Source organism: Heptranchias perlo, chromosome 16, assembly GCF_035084215.1.
Source record: "Heptranchias perlo isolate sHepPer1 chromosome 16, sHepPer1.hap1, whole genome shotgun sequence".
In the NCBI taxonomy this organism is placed as follows: Eukaryota; Metazoa; Chordata; class Chondrichthyes; order Hexanchiformes; family Hexanchidae; genus Heptranchias; species Heptranchias perlo.
Window position 1 is genome coordinate 46,173,283 of NC_090340.1, and position 16,111 is coordinate 46,189,393.

General features: G+C 42.0%; 1 protein-coding gene across 1 annotated transcript in view; it reads right to left on the bottom strand.

Annotated features, from left to right (window-relative positions):
• Positions 1-6,279: 6,279 nt before the first annotated feature.
• The window catches only part of LOC137333349 (early endosome antigen 1), a 586,801-nt gene continuing 576,969 nt past the window's right edge, over positions 6,280-16,111 (bottom strand). Inside the window, exons 41-42 of the mRNA XM_067997503.1 lie at positions 13,772-13,777; positions 6,280-6,558 (exon numbers count right to left, since the gene is read on the bottom strand). Coding sequence (XP_067853604.1) covers positions 6,471-6,558; positions 13,772-13,777 — 94 coding nt within the window. The 3' untranslated portion in view covers positions 6,280-6,470. The remainder of the gene's footprint in view (positions 6,559-13,771; positions 13,778-16,111) is intronic.

Consider the following 16,111-nt stretch of genomic DNA (forward strand, 5'->3'; position numbering starts at 1 on the left):
TCCCGCCTTTTATCGGACGCTCCCTCCGCTCGGCTCGGCTCCTCTCAGCGCTCTGAAATCCCGCCTTTTATCGGACGCTCCCTCCGCTCGGCTCGGCTCCTCTCAGCTGTTCTCAGCGCTCTGAAATCCCGCCTTTTATCGGACGCTCCCTCCGCTCGGCTCGGCTCCTCTCAGCTGTTCTCAGCGCTCTGAAATCCCGCCTTTTATCGGACGCTCCCTCCGCTCCGCTCGGCTCCTCTCAGCGCTCTGAAATCCCGCCTTTTATCGGACGCTCCCTCCGCTCCGCTCGGCTCCTCTCAGCGCTCTGAAATCCCGCCTTTTATCGGGCCCTCCCTCCGCTCGGCTCGGCTCCTCTCAGCTGTTCTCAGCGCTCTGAAATCCCGCCTTTTATCGGACGCTCCCTCCGCTCGGCTCGGCTCCTCTCAGCGCTCTGAAATCCCGCCTTTTATCGGACGCTCCCTCCGCTCGGCTCGGCTCCTCTCAGCTGTTCTCAGCGCTCTGAAATCCCGCCTTTTATCGGACGCTCCCTCCGCTCCGCTCGGCTCCTCTCAGCGCTCTGAAATCCCGCCTTTTATCGGACGCTCCCTCCGCTCCGCTCGGCTCCTCTCAGCGCTCTGAAATCCCGCCTTTTATCGGGCCCTCCCTCCGCTCGGCTCGGCTCCTCCCAGCGCTGACCCAGCTGCATTTTTCTGGAGTCAGCTTCATTTATTTATCCACATCCCCATCACTCCCATTTTTGCCAAGATCCCCTGGCTCCTTATCTCCCAGAGAATTGACTTTGATTCCTGTCCTCATCCTTCCCACCTCCGTGATCTATCCCAGTTATATGTCCCTACGTGCATCATCTGCTCTTCTGACACTGGCCTGCTTCTTGCTCCCTTTGCTCCACTGTCAGTGGCCACATCTCTGCTGCTGTATCTCTCTCCCAACCTTCAAAAGACCATTTTCTTTGACTGTGCTACTGTCTATTCCGAGCTGTTCTCTTCCCCTTCTCCCTCCTGCTTGGCGTCCACGGACTGTCCATTGCCCTGTGAAACACTATCTGTATTTGAGGATTACTACGCAACTGTTAATTATTGTTGTTGATACAGAAAAAAATCAGTTGATGTGATAGATTCCATTATACTAAATCTGTAACTTAAAATTGATAAGCAGTATGAAGGAACGGTTACAATGCGCACAAAAATTAATACCCCAGTTATATTTCATGTTTTTTATAGTCAAATTACTATTATTTTAAATGCTATATTCAAATATGAACAGGGAGCTATTAGCAGAGTCTCAGACCTCACTGGGCTGATTGGGTTGAGACTTCCACCAGGTGGTGGTCATGCAGTGGATTCGTATTGCATCAATTAATATAATGCCCAAAAAACTATTTCACATGATATGCTGTCATGCTACACATCTATGTGATGGTTATGCTCTCACTATACTTACTAATATGAATCTGACTCCTTGAGGGAAGAATTGCTCTGGTCACTTTTACAGTTTTGCTACAAATAACGACCATGGGTAATTTTTGTGAACCCTATTTACAATGTTGCTGCACATCAAAGCAATTCTTCCATGCTCCACAAGTTTCAATTCTGAGTCCTTTCTTTCTTGATGGCAATTTTACTGGCCTTACACCGTGGACACTTCAGGTTCCTCTGCATTTAGGCACACCACCTGCAACCACCAACTTAAAGTTCGTGAGGTTTCACTGAGAATCCAACTGTCTAGGGTAAGAAATCAGTATAACAGATCTAATGCAAATAAAATTACACTGGAGTTATCAAAATCATGAAAGAATTTGAGAGGGTAAATAGTGAAAGATTGTTTCCACCGATCAGTGAATCAGTAACAATGCAGCATAGTCTCAGGATTATCATTAGAAGAATGAAGAAGATTTTTTAAAAATTATCAGAACACTGAAAGCTTTATTACAAGTAGCTACTGAGGCATAGATAATATTATTTAAAAGGAAACTGGATAAGTAATTCAAAAGGAATAATATGATAAGGGGAAAGAGCAGAGGAATGGGATTCAACAACAACAACTTGAATTTATATAGCGCCTTTAACGAAGTAAAACGTCCCAAGGTGCTCATGTGAGGAACTAGCAACAATACAGACACAGTGGGCCAGATGGCACCTTCTGTGCTGTAATTTCTATGACAAGGATTCAGATTGTGTTGAAAAGTACAAGAGGGCCATAAAATATGTGTAGACGTGAGGGTCCTCAATACTTTCCCTTCCCTTTTGGTCTCCATCACATAATTGGCCATTCCAAAAAGTAGTTTTCCTGGGACACAGGATTTTCATGTTAATCTGTTCACTTGCTGCTAACTGTGGAAGCCTCCTTTTAATTCAGATTCTTGGAAAAGATATCGGGTAATTAAGGTACTGCCTAATTAAATACAAAATGGAAAAAATAGTTTGGAGAGGATTATAAAACTCAAACTATGTATTTTTCCACTTTGTGAATTTTTTGGGGGAAATGATTTCCCCCACATTTTTTGTTTTATTTAGCCCACACCAAACTGGGAACCACACTAAGCAGATGGCTATCTGCTCCAGAGATCCTATGGTTGCTAGGAGCTGTGCAGGAGTGGACTGGTTAGATTCACCCTCCAATTTTCTGTTCTTACTTTTAGGGAAGTGCTGAGATTGGGATCTCTCCAAGTAGCAAATATGTGTCTGTCCAAAGTGTTATTCAGTCATGGTTTTAATCAGCAACAGGCACCTTTTTAAAAAATTCGTTCATGGGATGTGGGCGTCGCTGGCAAGGCCAGCATTTATTGCCCATCCCTAATTGCCCTGGAGAAGGTAACCTAACAATATTACTGCAAATAGTTTTGAGATTTTGTCATATGAAAGAATTGCACAAAGGTGAATGTAAAATAGTTCCAATAAGGTTTATTTATCTGATTACAAAACACACAGAATTATGAGCTGATCATTTATTATCTAGCTCCGAGGTTTTTATGATTGTCAGTTCATTATCACACTCACAGTGCACAGAAAACATCAATTTTAAGATAAATGCTATCTTCTGCAGCGCCTACGAACAGGCCGAAGAGTTACATACAGGTAAAAGATACAAACTTTTTACAAAAATCTGGATTGTGCAAAACAGCATCATACATACAATGGGAAAAAAAGGTTCCACTTCTACCATCATACTGAATGCTAACTATAAGCACAGCAACAAAGTTTCCCTCTTCATAATCAAGGAGTTATAGAATAATCAATTTAAAAAGATAGTTAATGTACTATTCAAATTGCTTTCCCATTTATAGCAGGCAGAAAACACGATGGTAATAAATATTAAGTAGATAACTGCCAATAAATGAGAAATCCTTTTTGTTTGAAATCTTATTTGCATGTACCATTCGATATGTGAAGATCGGAGCATGAAGGACGCTTTTCAGTGCACGCACAAGCCCTACAGGAAGGATATAGCTGTCCTCCACTATATATTGTACAAAAATGCAGACTGGTTCTGCCTGTGTGCTATCTTGAGTTGAGAACCACTGCACCAGCAGAGGATTTTACGGTCACAGTTAAAAATAAAAAAAAAAAAAAAAAGCTGATCAATACTATTAACACAGCTGAGCTCATAAAAATCGTTAAGTACCAGCAAGTATAATAAGTGGTACTTAGTTATGATTGGCCCTTACTGTTCAAGGGAATGAATTTCTGTGGCGGGGGGGCGGAATTTATGACGTTTTTTCCAGGGTTTCTGTGACTTTTCCGCCAAGGTTATGGTAGGCGACCAGGAGAACCCCTGCAGAAATTGACCCCCAAAGTGTTTACACACTGACAATAGGATAGTATTGACAACAGTGCATTCAAAGTGGAAAGTAATTTAATAAAGTTTGTAGCCATAGACACCATGAGATTATGAGTCTGTAATTGATAGTTTAAGTTTAGATATTGCTTTTGGTGACTCTGTTGACTGAGTGTCTGCTCCTTGGAAAACAATAGGTTCTTATGACTGGAGTGAGTAAATGAATTGCCTGTCTCTCTTGACGGATTGTCAGTAAACATGTCGAGATGCTTGAGTAGGCTGAATGGTACAGTGCCAATATTACCCAATATGGGACTGCTTCGACAGTAAAACAATTTAGCAGGGTTCAAACTGTGAGATGCAATGTTCAAACATTTGGATCAAAGATTGATTCAAAGTAGGACTCATTAACTAAACACTATGTTTTGGATTTCAATTAAAAAAAAATACTGCCCTTTTTTTCAGTATAAAAGTAAAAAAAAATACTTTACAGTTTTGCCATGCTTGGTTTCTAGGACGTGCGGCATCACCCTTTGTTAAAAACTAGGATTCCTGCAATAAGCAGAACAAAACAGAAAGGATTACTTGTGTAATCAATCACTTTCATTTAAAAAAAACATTTTTAAAAAAGTGATGGGTTATTTTTATAATCCCTTCTACCCTCTGTCATCCACATTGGAAACTCTCTGAGCAGGTAGAATGGTTAAGCAATATTACAATCACAAAGTATTTCGTAGTTGCCATGAAGTGACCTTTTTTAGTGCGTAAACATACTGCATGGTCTACTACCGAGTTACACAGACCAGGAACGTTCCAGATTTGATCCAAGGTCTGGGTTCAGTTAGCCAATCTTAGCCGGGACAGTGCCAGGAGCTTCAAAATTGGCCTCAGTGCTTGCAGATTGTGATGCTCCCATGTTAAAACAGTCTGGTGCCACTACTTAGACTCACAGGTTATGGCCACTTTGTGAGGTACCATGGCCTAGAAATTGGATTGCACCAATTGGCGCCTAATGAAGCTGGCAGCAGGACCATGCCAGAGTGGCCCACCGGCCTCATTAGAGTAGTATTGGCGAGCTGCGGTTTCCAGTCGTGGCCCAGGAGGCAGTTTGCCAGATGCGGGGAGTCGAGGTCCTAAGGTGAGTCCGGGGGGTGGGGGGGGGGGGGGGGAGGGAGTGCGGGAGCCAATCGGGAGGGAGGGGGGTGGGGGAAGGAGAGGCCAGCAGTGGCCCGCAGTTTTAATGTGCAGCTGAGAGGAGCACTCCTGCTCCTCCTGGCTCCACATTCAGGTTCGTTTTAAAAAAAAAATGTACCTTTTTGGTGGTGGCCTGCAGCGGTTCCTTTATGGACCACTGGTTAGGCCGCATGTAGACCAGGAAATCTGACCACTGCTGCGTTCAAGGCAAACAATTTCCGGTTAGGGTCCTAAAACAGACCTTAGGCCCCCTATTAGCATAATGAAGAGACTTGGGGCATGATTTTGACCCCGAGCCGGGAAGGGGGTGGGGTGCCAAATTGCGGATGGGAAACCCGAAAGTATGGGTTTCCCGGTCGTCCTTACGATTTTGACATAAGGACGGCTTTTATTTTTTTTGTCGGTCTGCCGTCCGACTGATCAGCCTGATTGACAGGCTGGTCTCAGTCGGACGGGAGACCAGCCAGAGAGACGATGTGTTCAGGTAAGTCTTTGTTTGTATGGATGGGGGTGGGCACGGGGGGGGGGCATGTGTGGGCATGGGTTGGCACAGAGTCACAGGGTCGTCAGTCATGGGAGGGATCGGGGGGGTCAGTCTCGGGGGAGTGTTGGGATTGGGGGTCCGCGATTGTTGGGGGGGGGGGGTCCGCGATCATTGGGGGGGAATCATGGGCGGGGGTCCGCGATCGTTGGGGAATCGCTGCAGGTGGGCTTGTTGGGCCTGGGGGAAGCACTCCTGCTCCTCCGGGCCCACAAACTGTGCCAGAAAGGCACCTACCTGTTGGTCTCGGGCCTTCTTGCCTCCTTTCACGAAGTGTGAAAGAGCAGGCCCGGGAGTCCCGGCCCTCTCGGGGTTGAAATCAGAAACTGTGGGAAAATGGAGGCCCAAAGCCTCTTTGAAAAGTTTTAAGGCTGGACCCACCTCCTGGGAGTGGGTTGGTCGCCTGCCCCTCGTCCGCCCTGGTGAAAACCGGAAGTGGGCGGGTCTGAAATGGTTGCAATTTTGAATGCCCCTCCTGCCCTCAACCCACCCGTTTTTCACTGTTAAAATCGTGCCCTTGGTGTCTGTTTTCCATGAATGCCAGGCATACCCCTAGTGCTTGCACCAAGCATTGGAGATTGGCTCCCTAAAGTGGACCTCTGCACCCATTTTCTGCCCTGAACACACGCGCAGCGGGTTCCAATTTCACCTCCGTTTTTTTCTAGGGAATGGTCTCCATATTTCTTTGTGATTCTTTTGAACCTGAGCTGTCAGGGCATTTGATGTTTGAATCCAACCCAAATGTCCAAGTAACCCAGTTTTCTTACATTTTAATTTCTGTTTTTTGGCACAATCGTCGATTCAAAGATTATTTTAGAATTATCTTATAGATCCTTGTTGGAAAGAATAATATGACTAATCACGACAATGGTTAAAAAACTCTTCCTGGCATTGCTTTGGTGGCGAACAGGTAAGTGTAGCCTGTGCCTGGGCTCAGTCTGGACTCTCAGGATGCAGATTTCTAATCGAAGTTCCAGTTGGCAGCAAGAGGCTTCGGTTTTCTCAAGTTGCCTGTGCTGCTGAAGGTTCTCCTCATTGAACGTAGTGAGCTGTGGGCAATAAAAACAAAAATGCAAATAATCAGATTTTTTTTCCCTACAAGTATGTGGGTAAGCAGATGACGAGTTTGACTCCAATAATAATAAAATTATCTGAATTCTCTGGTGTACGCAATGATTTTTTTTTAGAACACTGGTGGGTCGCCGATAGGTTGCTCATGGCAAGTTGGATGATACATTGTTTTATAATGACGGGAGTGTTATGCTATGTATTACTCTTCTGCTGAAGTTGGATCTGTAAGTAATGTGGCCTGGCCTTTAAAGCCACATAGCCTAACTGCTGTCTATACAGGGCATCCTGAGGTCAATTAGAAGTTAATCACTGTGGTGAAGAAGCTTGCAGCTTAGGAGGTTCTTGTAGATTTCTGGCTCCAGGTAGGAAGAAACATTTTATTTTAGACTTTTGCCATTTAAGTGTGAAGTGTGATGCCTCATTTTAAAAAAAAATTATAAAAATGACTTGGCATTTGTAGAATTTGTTGGAATTAAAGAAAATATTGCTACTATTGTCTGTAGTTAACATAAATCAGAATTCCTGTGTTAAATTAATCTATACGAATTTGTTATTCTGTTCAGCAGAATAGGCATGGGAGAGAAAAAGAATATGATGGAGGTGAAAGATTTCCTCTGTGCGCTGGGTGTTGCAAAATCATAAACACAGTTTCTATAAACACGTTTATCATTAAGCTGCCCCTTGTGCACTGAAGAATAGTTCCCTCATGATTTGCTGATGTAGGCTTTTTAAAACTGATTCTGTACCACATGCTGCATTTAAGATATACAAGAATAAATAATTATGCTTTGTGAAGTAGGACTCCACGTGTACGCTAATGACACCCAGCTCTACCCCACCACTGTCTCTCATTTGTCACTCTGCTTGTCCGACATCCAGTACTGGATGAGCACAAATTTAGAATCATAGAAAGGTTACAGTATGGAAGGAAGCCATTCAGCCCATCGAGTCCGCGCCGGCTCTATGCAAGAGCAATCCAGCTAATCCCTCTTTCCCTCGCCCTGTCCCCGTAGCCCTGTAAATTTTTTCCTTTCAAATATTTATCAAGTTCCCTTTTGAAGGCCATGATTGAGTCTGCATCCACCACCCCCTCGGGCAGTGCATTCCAGATCCTAACCACTCGCTGTGTAAAAATGCTTTTCCTCATGTCACCTTTAGTTCTTTCGCCAATCACCTTCTTGACCCTTCCGTCAATGGGAACAGTTTCTATCTACTCTGTCTAGACCCTTCATGATTTTGAATACCTCTATCAAATCTCCCCACAACCGTCTCTGTTCCAAGGAGAACAACCCTAGCTTCTCCAATCTATCCACGTAACTAAAGTCCCTCCTCCTTGGAATCATTCTAGTAAATCTCTTCTGCACCCTCTCTAAGGCCTTCACATCTTTCCTAAAGTGTGGTGCCCAGAACTGGACACAATACTCCAGTTGTGGCTGAACCAGTGTTTTATAAAGTTCATCATGATTTCCATACTTTTGAATTCTATGTCTCTATTTATAAAGCCCAGGATCCCATATGCTTTTTTAACCGCTTTCTCAACATGCCCTGCCACCATCAACAATTTGTGCACATATACCCCCAGATCTCTCTGTTCCTGTACCCCTTTTAGAATTGTGCCCTCTAGTTTATATTGCCTCTCCTCATTCTTCCTACCGAAATGTATCACTTCGCATTTTTCCTGCGTTAAATTTCATCTGCCACATGTCCGCCCATGCCACCAGCCTGTCTCTATCCGCTTGAAGTCTATCACTATCCTCCTCACTGTTCACTACCCTCCCCACCCGCTGCAAACTCCATTCCCTAGTTACCAACTCCATCCCTCTCCCTGGCCACTGTCTGAGGCTGAACCAGACCATTCGCAAACTTGGCATCCTAATTGATCCTGAGATGAGCTTCCAGCCACTGAGCCCCTGCCTCAGCTCATCTGCTGCTGAAACCCTCATCCATGTCTTTGTTACCTTTAGACTTGACTATTCCAATGCTCTCCTGGCTGGCTTCCCATTTTCCACCCTCCATAGCCTTGAGCTCATCCAAAACTCTGCTGCCTGTACCCTAACTCGCAACAAGTCCCGTTCACCCATCACCCCTGTGCTCACTGACCTACATTGGCTCCCGGTCCGGGAACATCTCGATTTTAAAATTCTCATCCTTGTTTTCAAATCCCTCCCCATGGTTTCGCCCCTCCCTTTCTCTGTAACCTCTTCCAGTCCTACAACCCTCCAAGATCCCTGCGCTCCTCCAATTCTTGCCTCTTACGCATCCCTGATTTTAATCGCTCCACCAATGGTGGCTGTACCTTCTGCTGCCTAGGCCCCAAGCTCTGGAATTCCCTCCCTAAACGTCTCCGCTTCTCCACCTCTCCTCCATTTAAGACGCTCCTCAAACCTACTTCTTCGACCAAACTTTTGGTTACCTGTCCTAATATTTCCTATGTGGCTCGGTGTCAAATTTTGTTTGGTAACACTTCTGTGAAGCACCTTGGGACATTTTACTACGTTAAAGGCGCTATATAAATGCAAGTTGTTGTTGTAGGACAGGTGCCAATGATCAGTTTGCAGATTAGGAGGTGCTTGTAGATTTCTGGCTCCAGGTAAAAAGAAACATTTGCCACTTTGAAATATTGGGGTTGATTTTTACTCCCAGGTGGGAATGTGGCCTAGTAAGAAGCTGTCCTGTCCCGTCCCGGAGAAGTAGCAGGGAGGCTCAGTGGCAGTTAAAGTCGGCCAGGTCGGAGGCCGTTGCCGGGAACCCAGTGGAAGTGTTTCCGGCACAAGGTAAATGCATTGGAGTGCTTGGGAAGGGAATTGCGGTTGGGGAGTGAGGGAAGCCTCGGGCAGGGGCACTCCTATTCCTCTTGGCCCACAAGGCAACTTGTGTATAAAAAGAATTGAAAATCTGCATTTACCTGTGTCTCTTCTGCCCATGAATCCGGATCCCCACAGCTTTGGTCTGGTGCAGTAGCCACCACTGCTGCCCTACTCAGGCCTCAAGTAAAAGTAGCAGTTGAGCCCCAATTACGTCATTGGAGCCTGATCTGCACCGACTTGGGGCGGGTATCCTTGCCGCCTGCAATTTAAAATTTCAGTCGGCCAGATAGGGGTGGAAACTCCTGGTTTCTGCCAGTCGGGATGGGGGTTGGGGTGTTAAAATCGACCCCCATGTTGTCTGAAGTGTGATGCCTCAAATTTTAAAAATATGTAATAAAAATGACTGGCATTTGTAGAATTTGTTGGAATTGAAGAACAGAGAAAGCAATAGTTGATGCACCTAAAGCATGCTGTACACTGCTGGGTAAAGAAACACATCTTCACAACTTAAGTCAGGAACAAATAATCAAAATCAAGGACACTTATTTTTGAATGAGTATCACCTCTAGCCTGCCTTGAGCCTCCATAAGCACATATCTGTGTCATGAGGTGACCAATGTCTTAAATTCATCGCTCCTGCTAGGCATCTTATTTTTGTATTACTACAGTTGTGTTGTTTTTATACTGTGTGCTTGGCATCAGTTCAGCGACTTTTAGATACAAATCCAACACACATGTGCAGTGTAAAATGGAGCTCAAGGCAGGCTTGAGGTGAAAGCAAATCAAAAACAAGTGTTCCTAATTCAGATTTTCATTCCTGATTTTGAGGTTTATGTCCTTGATTGGTTGGTTTAAAGATTGAGAGGTATGAATGTGCAGACTTAACTAGAAGGGAACATTTGATAAAGTGTGCACAGCCTTTTTTTGTTATTGGGATTGTCATTATAGAAAGAGTTGCTGTAGAAATATATCACTTTTTGGTCCAGAGTATGAAAGTGAAATGGATATTGTTTCATGCCTAAAACATGATGACAATCTATGACTACAAAACCAAAGCACAAGCTGCAACTGGCTGGAGGTTTTGCATTCTATCGTATGCTCTCTCCTAGTTCTGATACCGTATTACTTTTTTAAAAAATCCATACGAAGATGTGAAAAATATTTCTATGATGCATATCTTACACATAAATGAAAATGATCACAAATATTCTGTACTATTCAGGAAACAATCATTTTTTACTGAAGGTTCTGTATTCCGTATGCCACGACAATTTGTTTTAAAAAAGCCTCGGGATTTCTTTGCATAATATGTTTGGCACAAAATAGAACTACAAGCGATTTGCACCAGTGTTCGTTACAGGTAAGTGATGTTTTATTGCTTCTGGATGAGTTTGATGTAAATTATGAAAGGCAGTTGCAAGTAAGAAGAGTGCTATTAACTAAGACAGATTTGTTTAACAGCTTGTCTAAGTGCCCGTCATTATTTATAATGTATGCAGACGTTTGATATTAAAGTGCTCAACATGGCGAAAGCATCATTTGTTGAGTATAAAATAGACAGCATAGATAAGTCATCAATTCTAAAATGTGAGCACTTTCAGAGATGGTATAATTGCAGCAATATTCAAATGAAACATTTAGAAAATGTGACATTTTTGTGAAATCTAATTTTTTTTATATGGTTCATGTTCATCAAAGTGATTGTGAGCTCGAGAAATAGAACACTTTGTACTTGCTGACAGAATTGAATACACATGTTAGTTATGGCATGAATGTGTTACAGCATGAATCTCCCCACATTGGAATGACAGTGTAACTGACCCAAAGGTCTGAAGAAAATCCTCTCGAGACTAATACAACATCTTTATTTCCTACTCCCAATGTTGAATATATTCTAATTATTACCAAATTTAGGAATATTGTATGGGGTCAGCTATGTAACAGATTATTAATTCTAGACCTAATTTTAGGTGTAACACTTAACTGTTGATGAGTTTAAAGGCAATCATATATATATATATGGAAAAGATGTAGAGTGGCATGACGTCCAATAACTCCTGAGGAATGCAAATCAGAAATGAGTTCCCAGATTATGAATTAGTACTTTTCATACACCATCCTAGCTTGCCCATAAAGATCTTCAAGATGAATGTGGTACCAGATGTGAGTACGTACACAAGTGTCTCAGTTGCAACACAGCTGTTACTGCTGACATGTTAGAGAAAGGGGGATCTATCAGTTACATAGAATTTACAGCGCTGAAACAGGCCATTCAGCCCAACAGGTCCATGCCGGTGTTTATGCTCCACACAAGCCTCCTCCCTCCCTACTTCATCTCACCCTATCAACATATCCTACTATTCCTTTCTCCCTCATGTACTTATCTAGCTTCCTCTTATATACACCTATGCTATTCGCCTAAACTCCATGTGGTAGCAGGTTTCACATTTTAGCCACTCTGAGTGACAAAGTTTCTCCTGAATTCCTTATTGGATTTATTGACTATCTTATATTTATGGCCCCTAGTTTTGGACTTCCCCACAAGTGGAAACATCTTCTCTATTGAACCCCTTCATAATTTTAAAGACCTTTACCATGTCACCGCTCAGCCTTCTCTTTTCTAGATAAAAGAGCCCCAGCCTGTTCAGTGTTTCCTGATAGTTATAACCTCTCTGTTCTGGTGTCATCCTTGTAAATCTTTTTTGCACCTTCTCCAGTGCTTCTGTATCCTTTTTGTAATATGGAGACCAGAAATGAGCACAGTACTCTTAAGTTGCAGTTGCAGCTGGAGACCTGTCAACAGCCTAGAGATCTTGAAGTGGACAGGCACCTATGCCTAAAACAACTATTACACAGTCCACATTAGTTTATACATTCCACAATAGTAGTAGATTCCTTCCAGGAGGCAGAAAGACTGTGGCCAGAGAGTGATGGCACTTACTGAGGAACTAAAATGACCAAAATGGAATCCTGATCATCTGTGCTCCCATTCTTCAATCTCAACCATCTGCAAAAATTTCATAGAAGCCAACGTCAGGTTGGGCGACTAGAAGAGAGTGGGGTCTGGTTGTCATACCAATGGGAGTCAGACCTTGGTCAAAAAATTAACATTGGTGGGAAAACAATTAAATTCATCAGATCTGAAACAGTGCCTGAATGCAATAAAAGTGCCTAGACTGACAACAGCATAAAGTGCAATCAAAATACTGGATATGTATGATCAAATACATACTCAATTATCTGCCAATTTCCATTATCCGGGATGGGGAGAGGAAGATGAGAGCAGCTACGATGGGAGATAATCAAGGTTTCATTGTATTCCACTCTCAATCTCATGGGCTGAATCTCAGTGACGTGCCCATATTATGTGTGACTTGATGTCATCCAATAAAACAGTTCACTTGAAAAGACTGAAGCAACATCATGGCAATACAATTAAGGTTTAGATTCTGGGCTCTAAATGTTTGAACACTGGCTTTTAATAAGGGGCTGTTCACTGTTATAATTTAAAATGCATGTTGTTAGGTCAGAAACTTCCTTTAAATTATTAAACAATATCAGAGAAAACTGAGACCACACTAGTAATAAACAAAATTAAACCTTGAGGCATAAATAGGAGCCTAAAGGTGTAGTTTTTCTGCACCTAATAAGTTTGACACTTGTCCAGTGTCATGACACTTTACAGTGTCATAAGTAGGCAACACTGAGTTATACTGCTCATTTGCACCACTCCCAAACTCTCCGTGCCTGCGAACTTAAACATACATAGAGAAAACAGTGGGCTTTCTCATTAACTCCTTCTTAACATTAGAAACTTAAAGGGTCCAAGCTAACTGTTAAATGTTTCTAAAAGAATATCAATCAAAACAGAGATCAAGAATAGATTAGACATCAGGAATAGATTGTCACGATTTTTGAGTGTGGCGCTAGGTATTTCCTCCTGTTCAATGTCACTTGTGCTCTTTACTGCCCAAAATCTATCAAAACGATAGCATGACACGGGGAACATAATATAGACCCTTAATGTAAATACCAACTACTGGAATATTGCATGTGCTGTCATATGTGCTCTGTCGTCTTTATGGAAGGTGGTCTGAAAAGGACTCTATCGAGAAGGTAATGATGGTCAGAACTGGGGTTGGATCAAGAGAATTCTGAAATATCAAGCAGCTGGTATGGTTAGCCCTTGGGTTAATGAAAAAAATTGTTGTACCCTAGTTTTAAGGGTCCATCAGATCTGCAAGAATTGCTTCAAACAAAGAATTCTGATTGAAACATTCTCTCTTACTGTGTTCTATTTTGGTTATTGTAGTGGTTTGCCTGATCAGAGCCAATCAACTCAGATCAGATCGTTTGACTTTTTTCCCTTATCCATTTCCTGAACTTATAACTAGTTAATATTCAGCAGAATTCTTCTTCCTTAATAAATGTCTCCTCATTTGATTCTCTTCTGTGGATCAACATTTGTAACTTTTTTAACGTCAGCAGTGAAATTTTGCTACTTATTGCAATGAACTCTAAATGCCTGTTATATCTTCAATCATAATCAACACCTAAGGGTTACTGTAATAACTGAACAGAATGCTCAGTTATTACTGAGATCCAAACCCATTTTGAATTTTCTGTAACTGATTCCTTAATGGTGCTGTAATTATCATTTCCCTTGACAAAAAGTTGTACCAGCCTACAGCTTTCTCTGGCATCAAAATAGTAGCTTCTGATGATCCTCTTGCAAACGTCTAAGGAAAAGGTGAGTTTACACTAGGCAATCCAATGCAGTGTAATAACAATGGTCACACAGCACTACAGTGGTACTCTTATTATAATGCTCTCTTGCTGGCTTCTCAATATGATAGTCAACACTGTGGAGAGGCTGATCGCTTGGAGTTTTATTGTACCTCATCATCAAGATTTGTGAGGAATTACTAAACAAACCAAAGCCTTAGTCATAAAATATTTAGACAACCTGTATGCAATTTCCAGTGTCAGTAGCACTGCACAGTTGGACAAAGACTGGCAGTAATGGTCAATGTTTCAGTTCACATGACTGTAATTAGGATGAGCTCCTTTCTAACTTCTCTGCATAACAGGAATCAACTGTAACCGCTGGCCTGTGCTAAGATAACAAATCTCAGTCAGGTTATATGGCTGTAAATACTAGAGCCAATTTTCTAAAAACAAATTTAGAATCTGAGATGCCTATGCTTGGCTGACATACCACCTACACACGGCACACACCAGAGACAGAAACAAACTGGAAGAAACATGGGTTATCAATTTTAAAAGAAAATAGTTCCTAGGAATTTAAACCCAAAGAAACTTGGAAACCATGAAAAGTAAAGAATCTATATATTGCTGCATCACGTTATTACTAAATGGCAGGTATTCTGATGGACAAAGAAAGCACATCAGTTAAGCAGTGTACCAAGGAGGGGAACCTTTATCTTTCCTCACATCCAACCATTTAAAATCAGGATGCATATAATCATGGAAAAACTGAAATGTAGGCACCAATGCCATTTGATTAAAAAAACTTGGCATAGTATATCCATCATTATAACATTCATTAGCCTAACATTTAGGAATAATGCCCACTGTGTATTTATTACTGACATAATCAAAAGCACATAAAAATTAACAGCAACTAAATATGGATTAGCCAGCCCTGTTCCTTGCAAATTGAAGTTCAGATCATAATAAACAACTCCTGATCCATGATGACAAGACACGATATCTATTATTTACTGCTGAGCTCACATTATAAATTTTCACCAATCTCACAGTATTAATGTCAATAATCTATACATATGGTTTGAAGATTCACACTCACATTGCAAACCAAAATAAGAATTGCTAACAGTTTGAACACATTTTAAATTTGGGGTTGGGGGGGGGGTAGTGGATGCTATATTGCATGTAAATTAATTGATAATCTAATTCTCTTTCTTGAACAGGCCAATTTAGCAGCACGAGTCTAGACAATCCCCAATGCCAAGCCAGGCATCCTCCAGCAAAGTCATACAGTTAACACGGCACAATAAATATCTTTTGATGCAAGGTTTGCATCATTTTTCTGTGATTCCAGGTGGGTTTGATATTCCTGGCCTGCAGTAGCAGATGATGAATGGTTGCAGGTTAGGGCTGACAGTTCTTTTTGCTTGAGTACACTGCTAAACAAACTGAAGAGCTTTCTTTGTTAATGACATTGCTACTTCCACCAAGTCTGTTATACTATTGGAATATGGACAGTCCTTACTTTTGTGATTTTGAAGTATTTTTTGCCAATTTTTTTTAAAAGGTGCTCATTCAGAATTGGCAAAGCCTATGCAAAGATGGAAGAAAATACATTATTTTTTGATGTTACCTACAATAACAACAGTTTTCATTTACATAAAAAACTCCTCATTTTAAAAAAGGTCTCCGAGAACCTAATACGGAGAAAAAAACTTGTATATAGCATTTTTATTCCAATTTTTTAAAACAAAAAATTCTCAACTTTGTTGTGGTAACTGGATTATTGATGGTTTCCAGAGTGAGTTGGCTATATATCGTGGCCCCATGATGTCATGTGTTTGGCATTCTGGAATAAATGGAGGACACCGAATATCCACGCTTAGCACAGGCAGCCACTTACATCGGGCAAATGGCACTAACCGTTTGCCATTACAATAGTAGCCAATTACAAAGGTGCCGCTTATAACATGTTATGGACAGTTCACTAAGT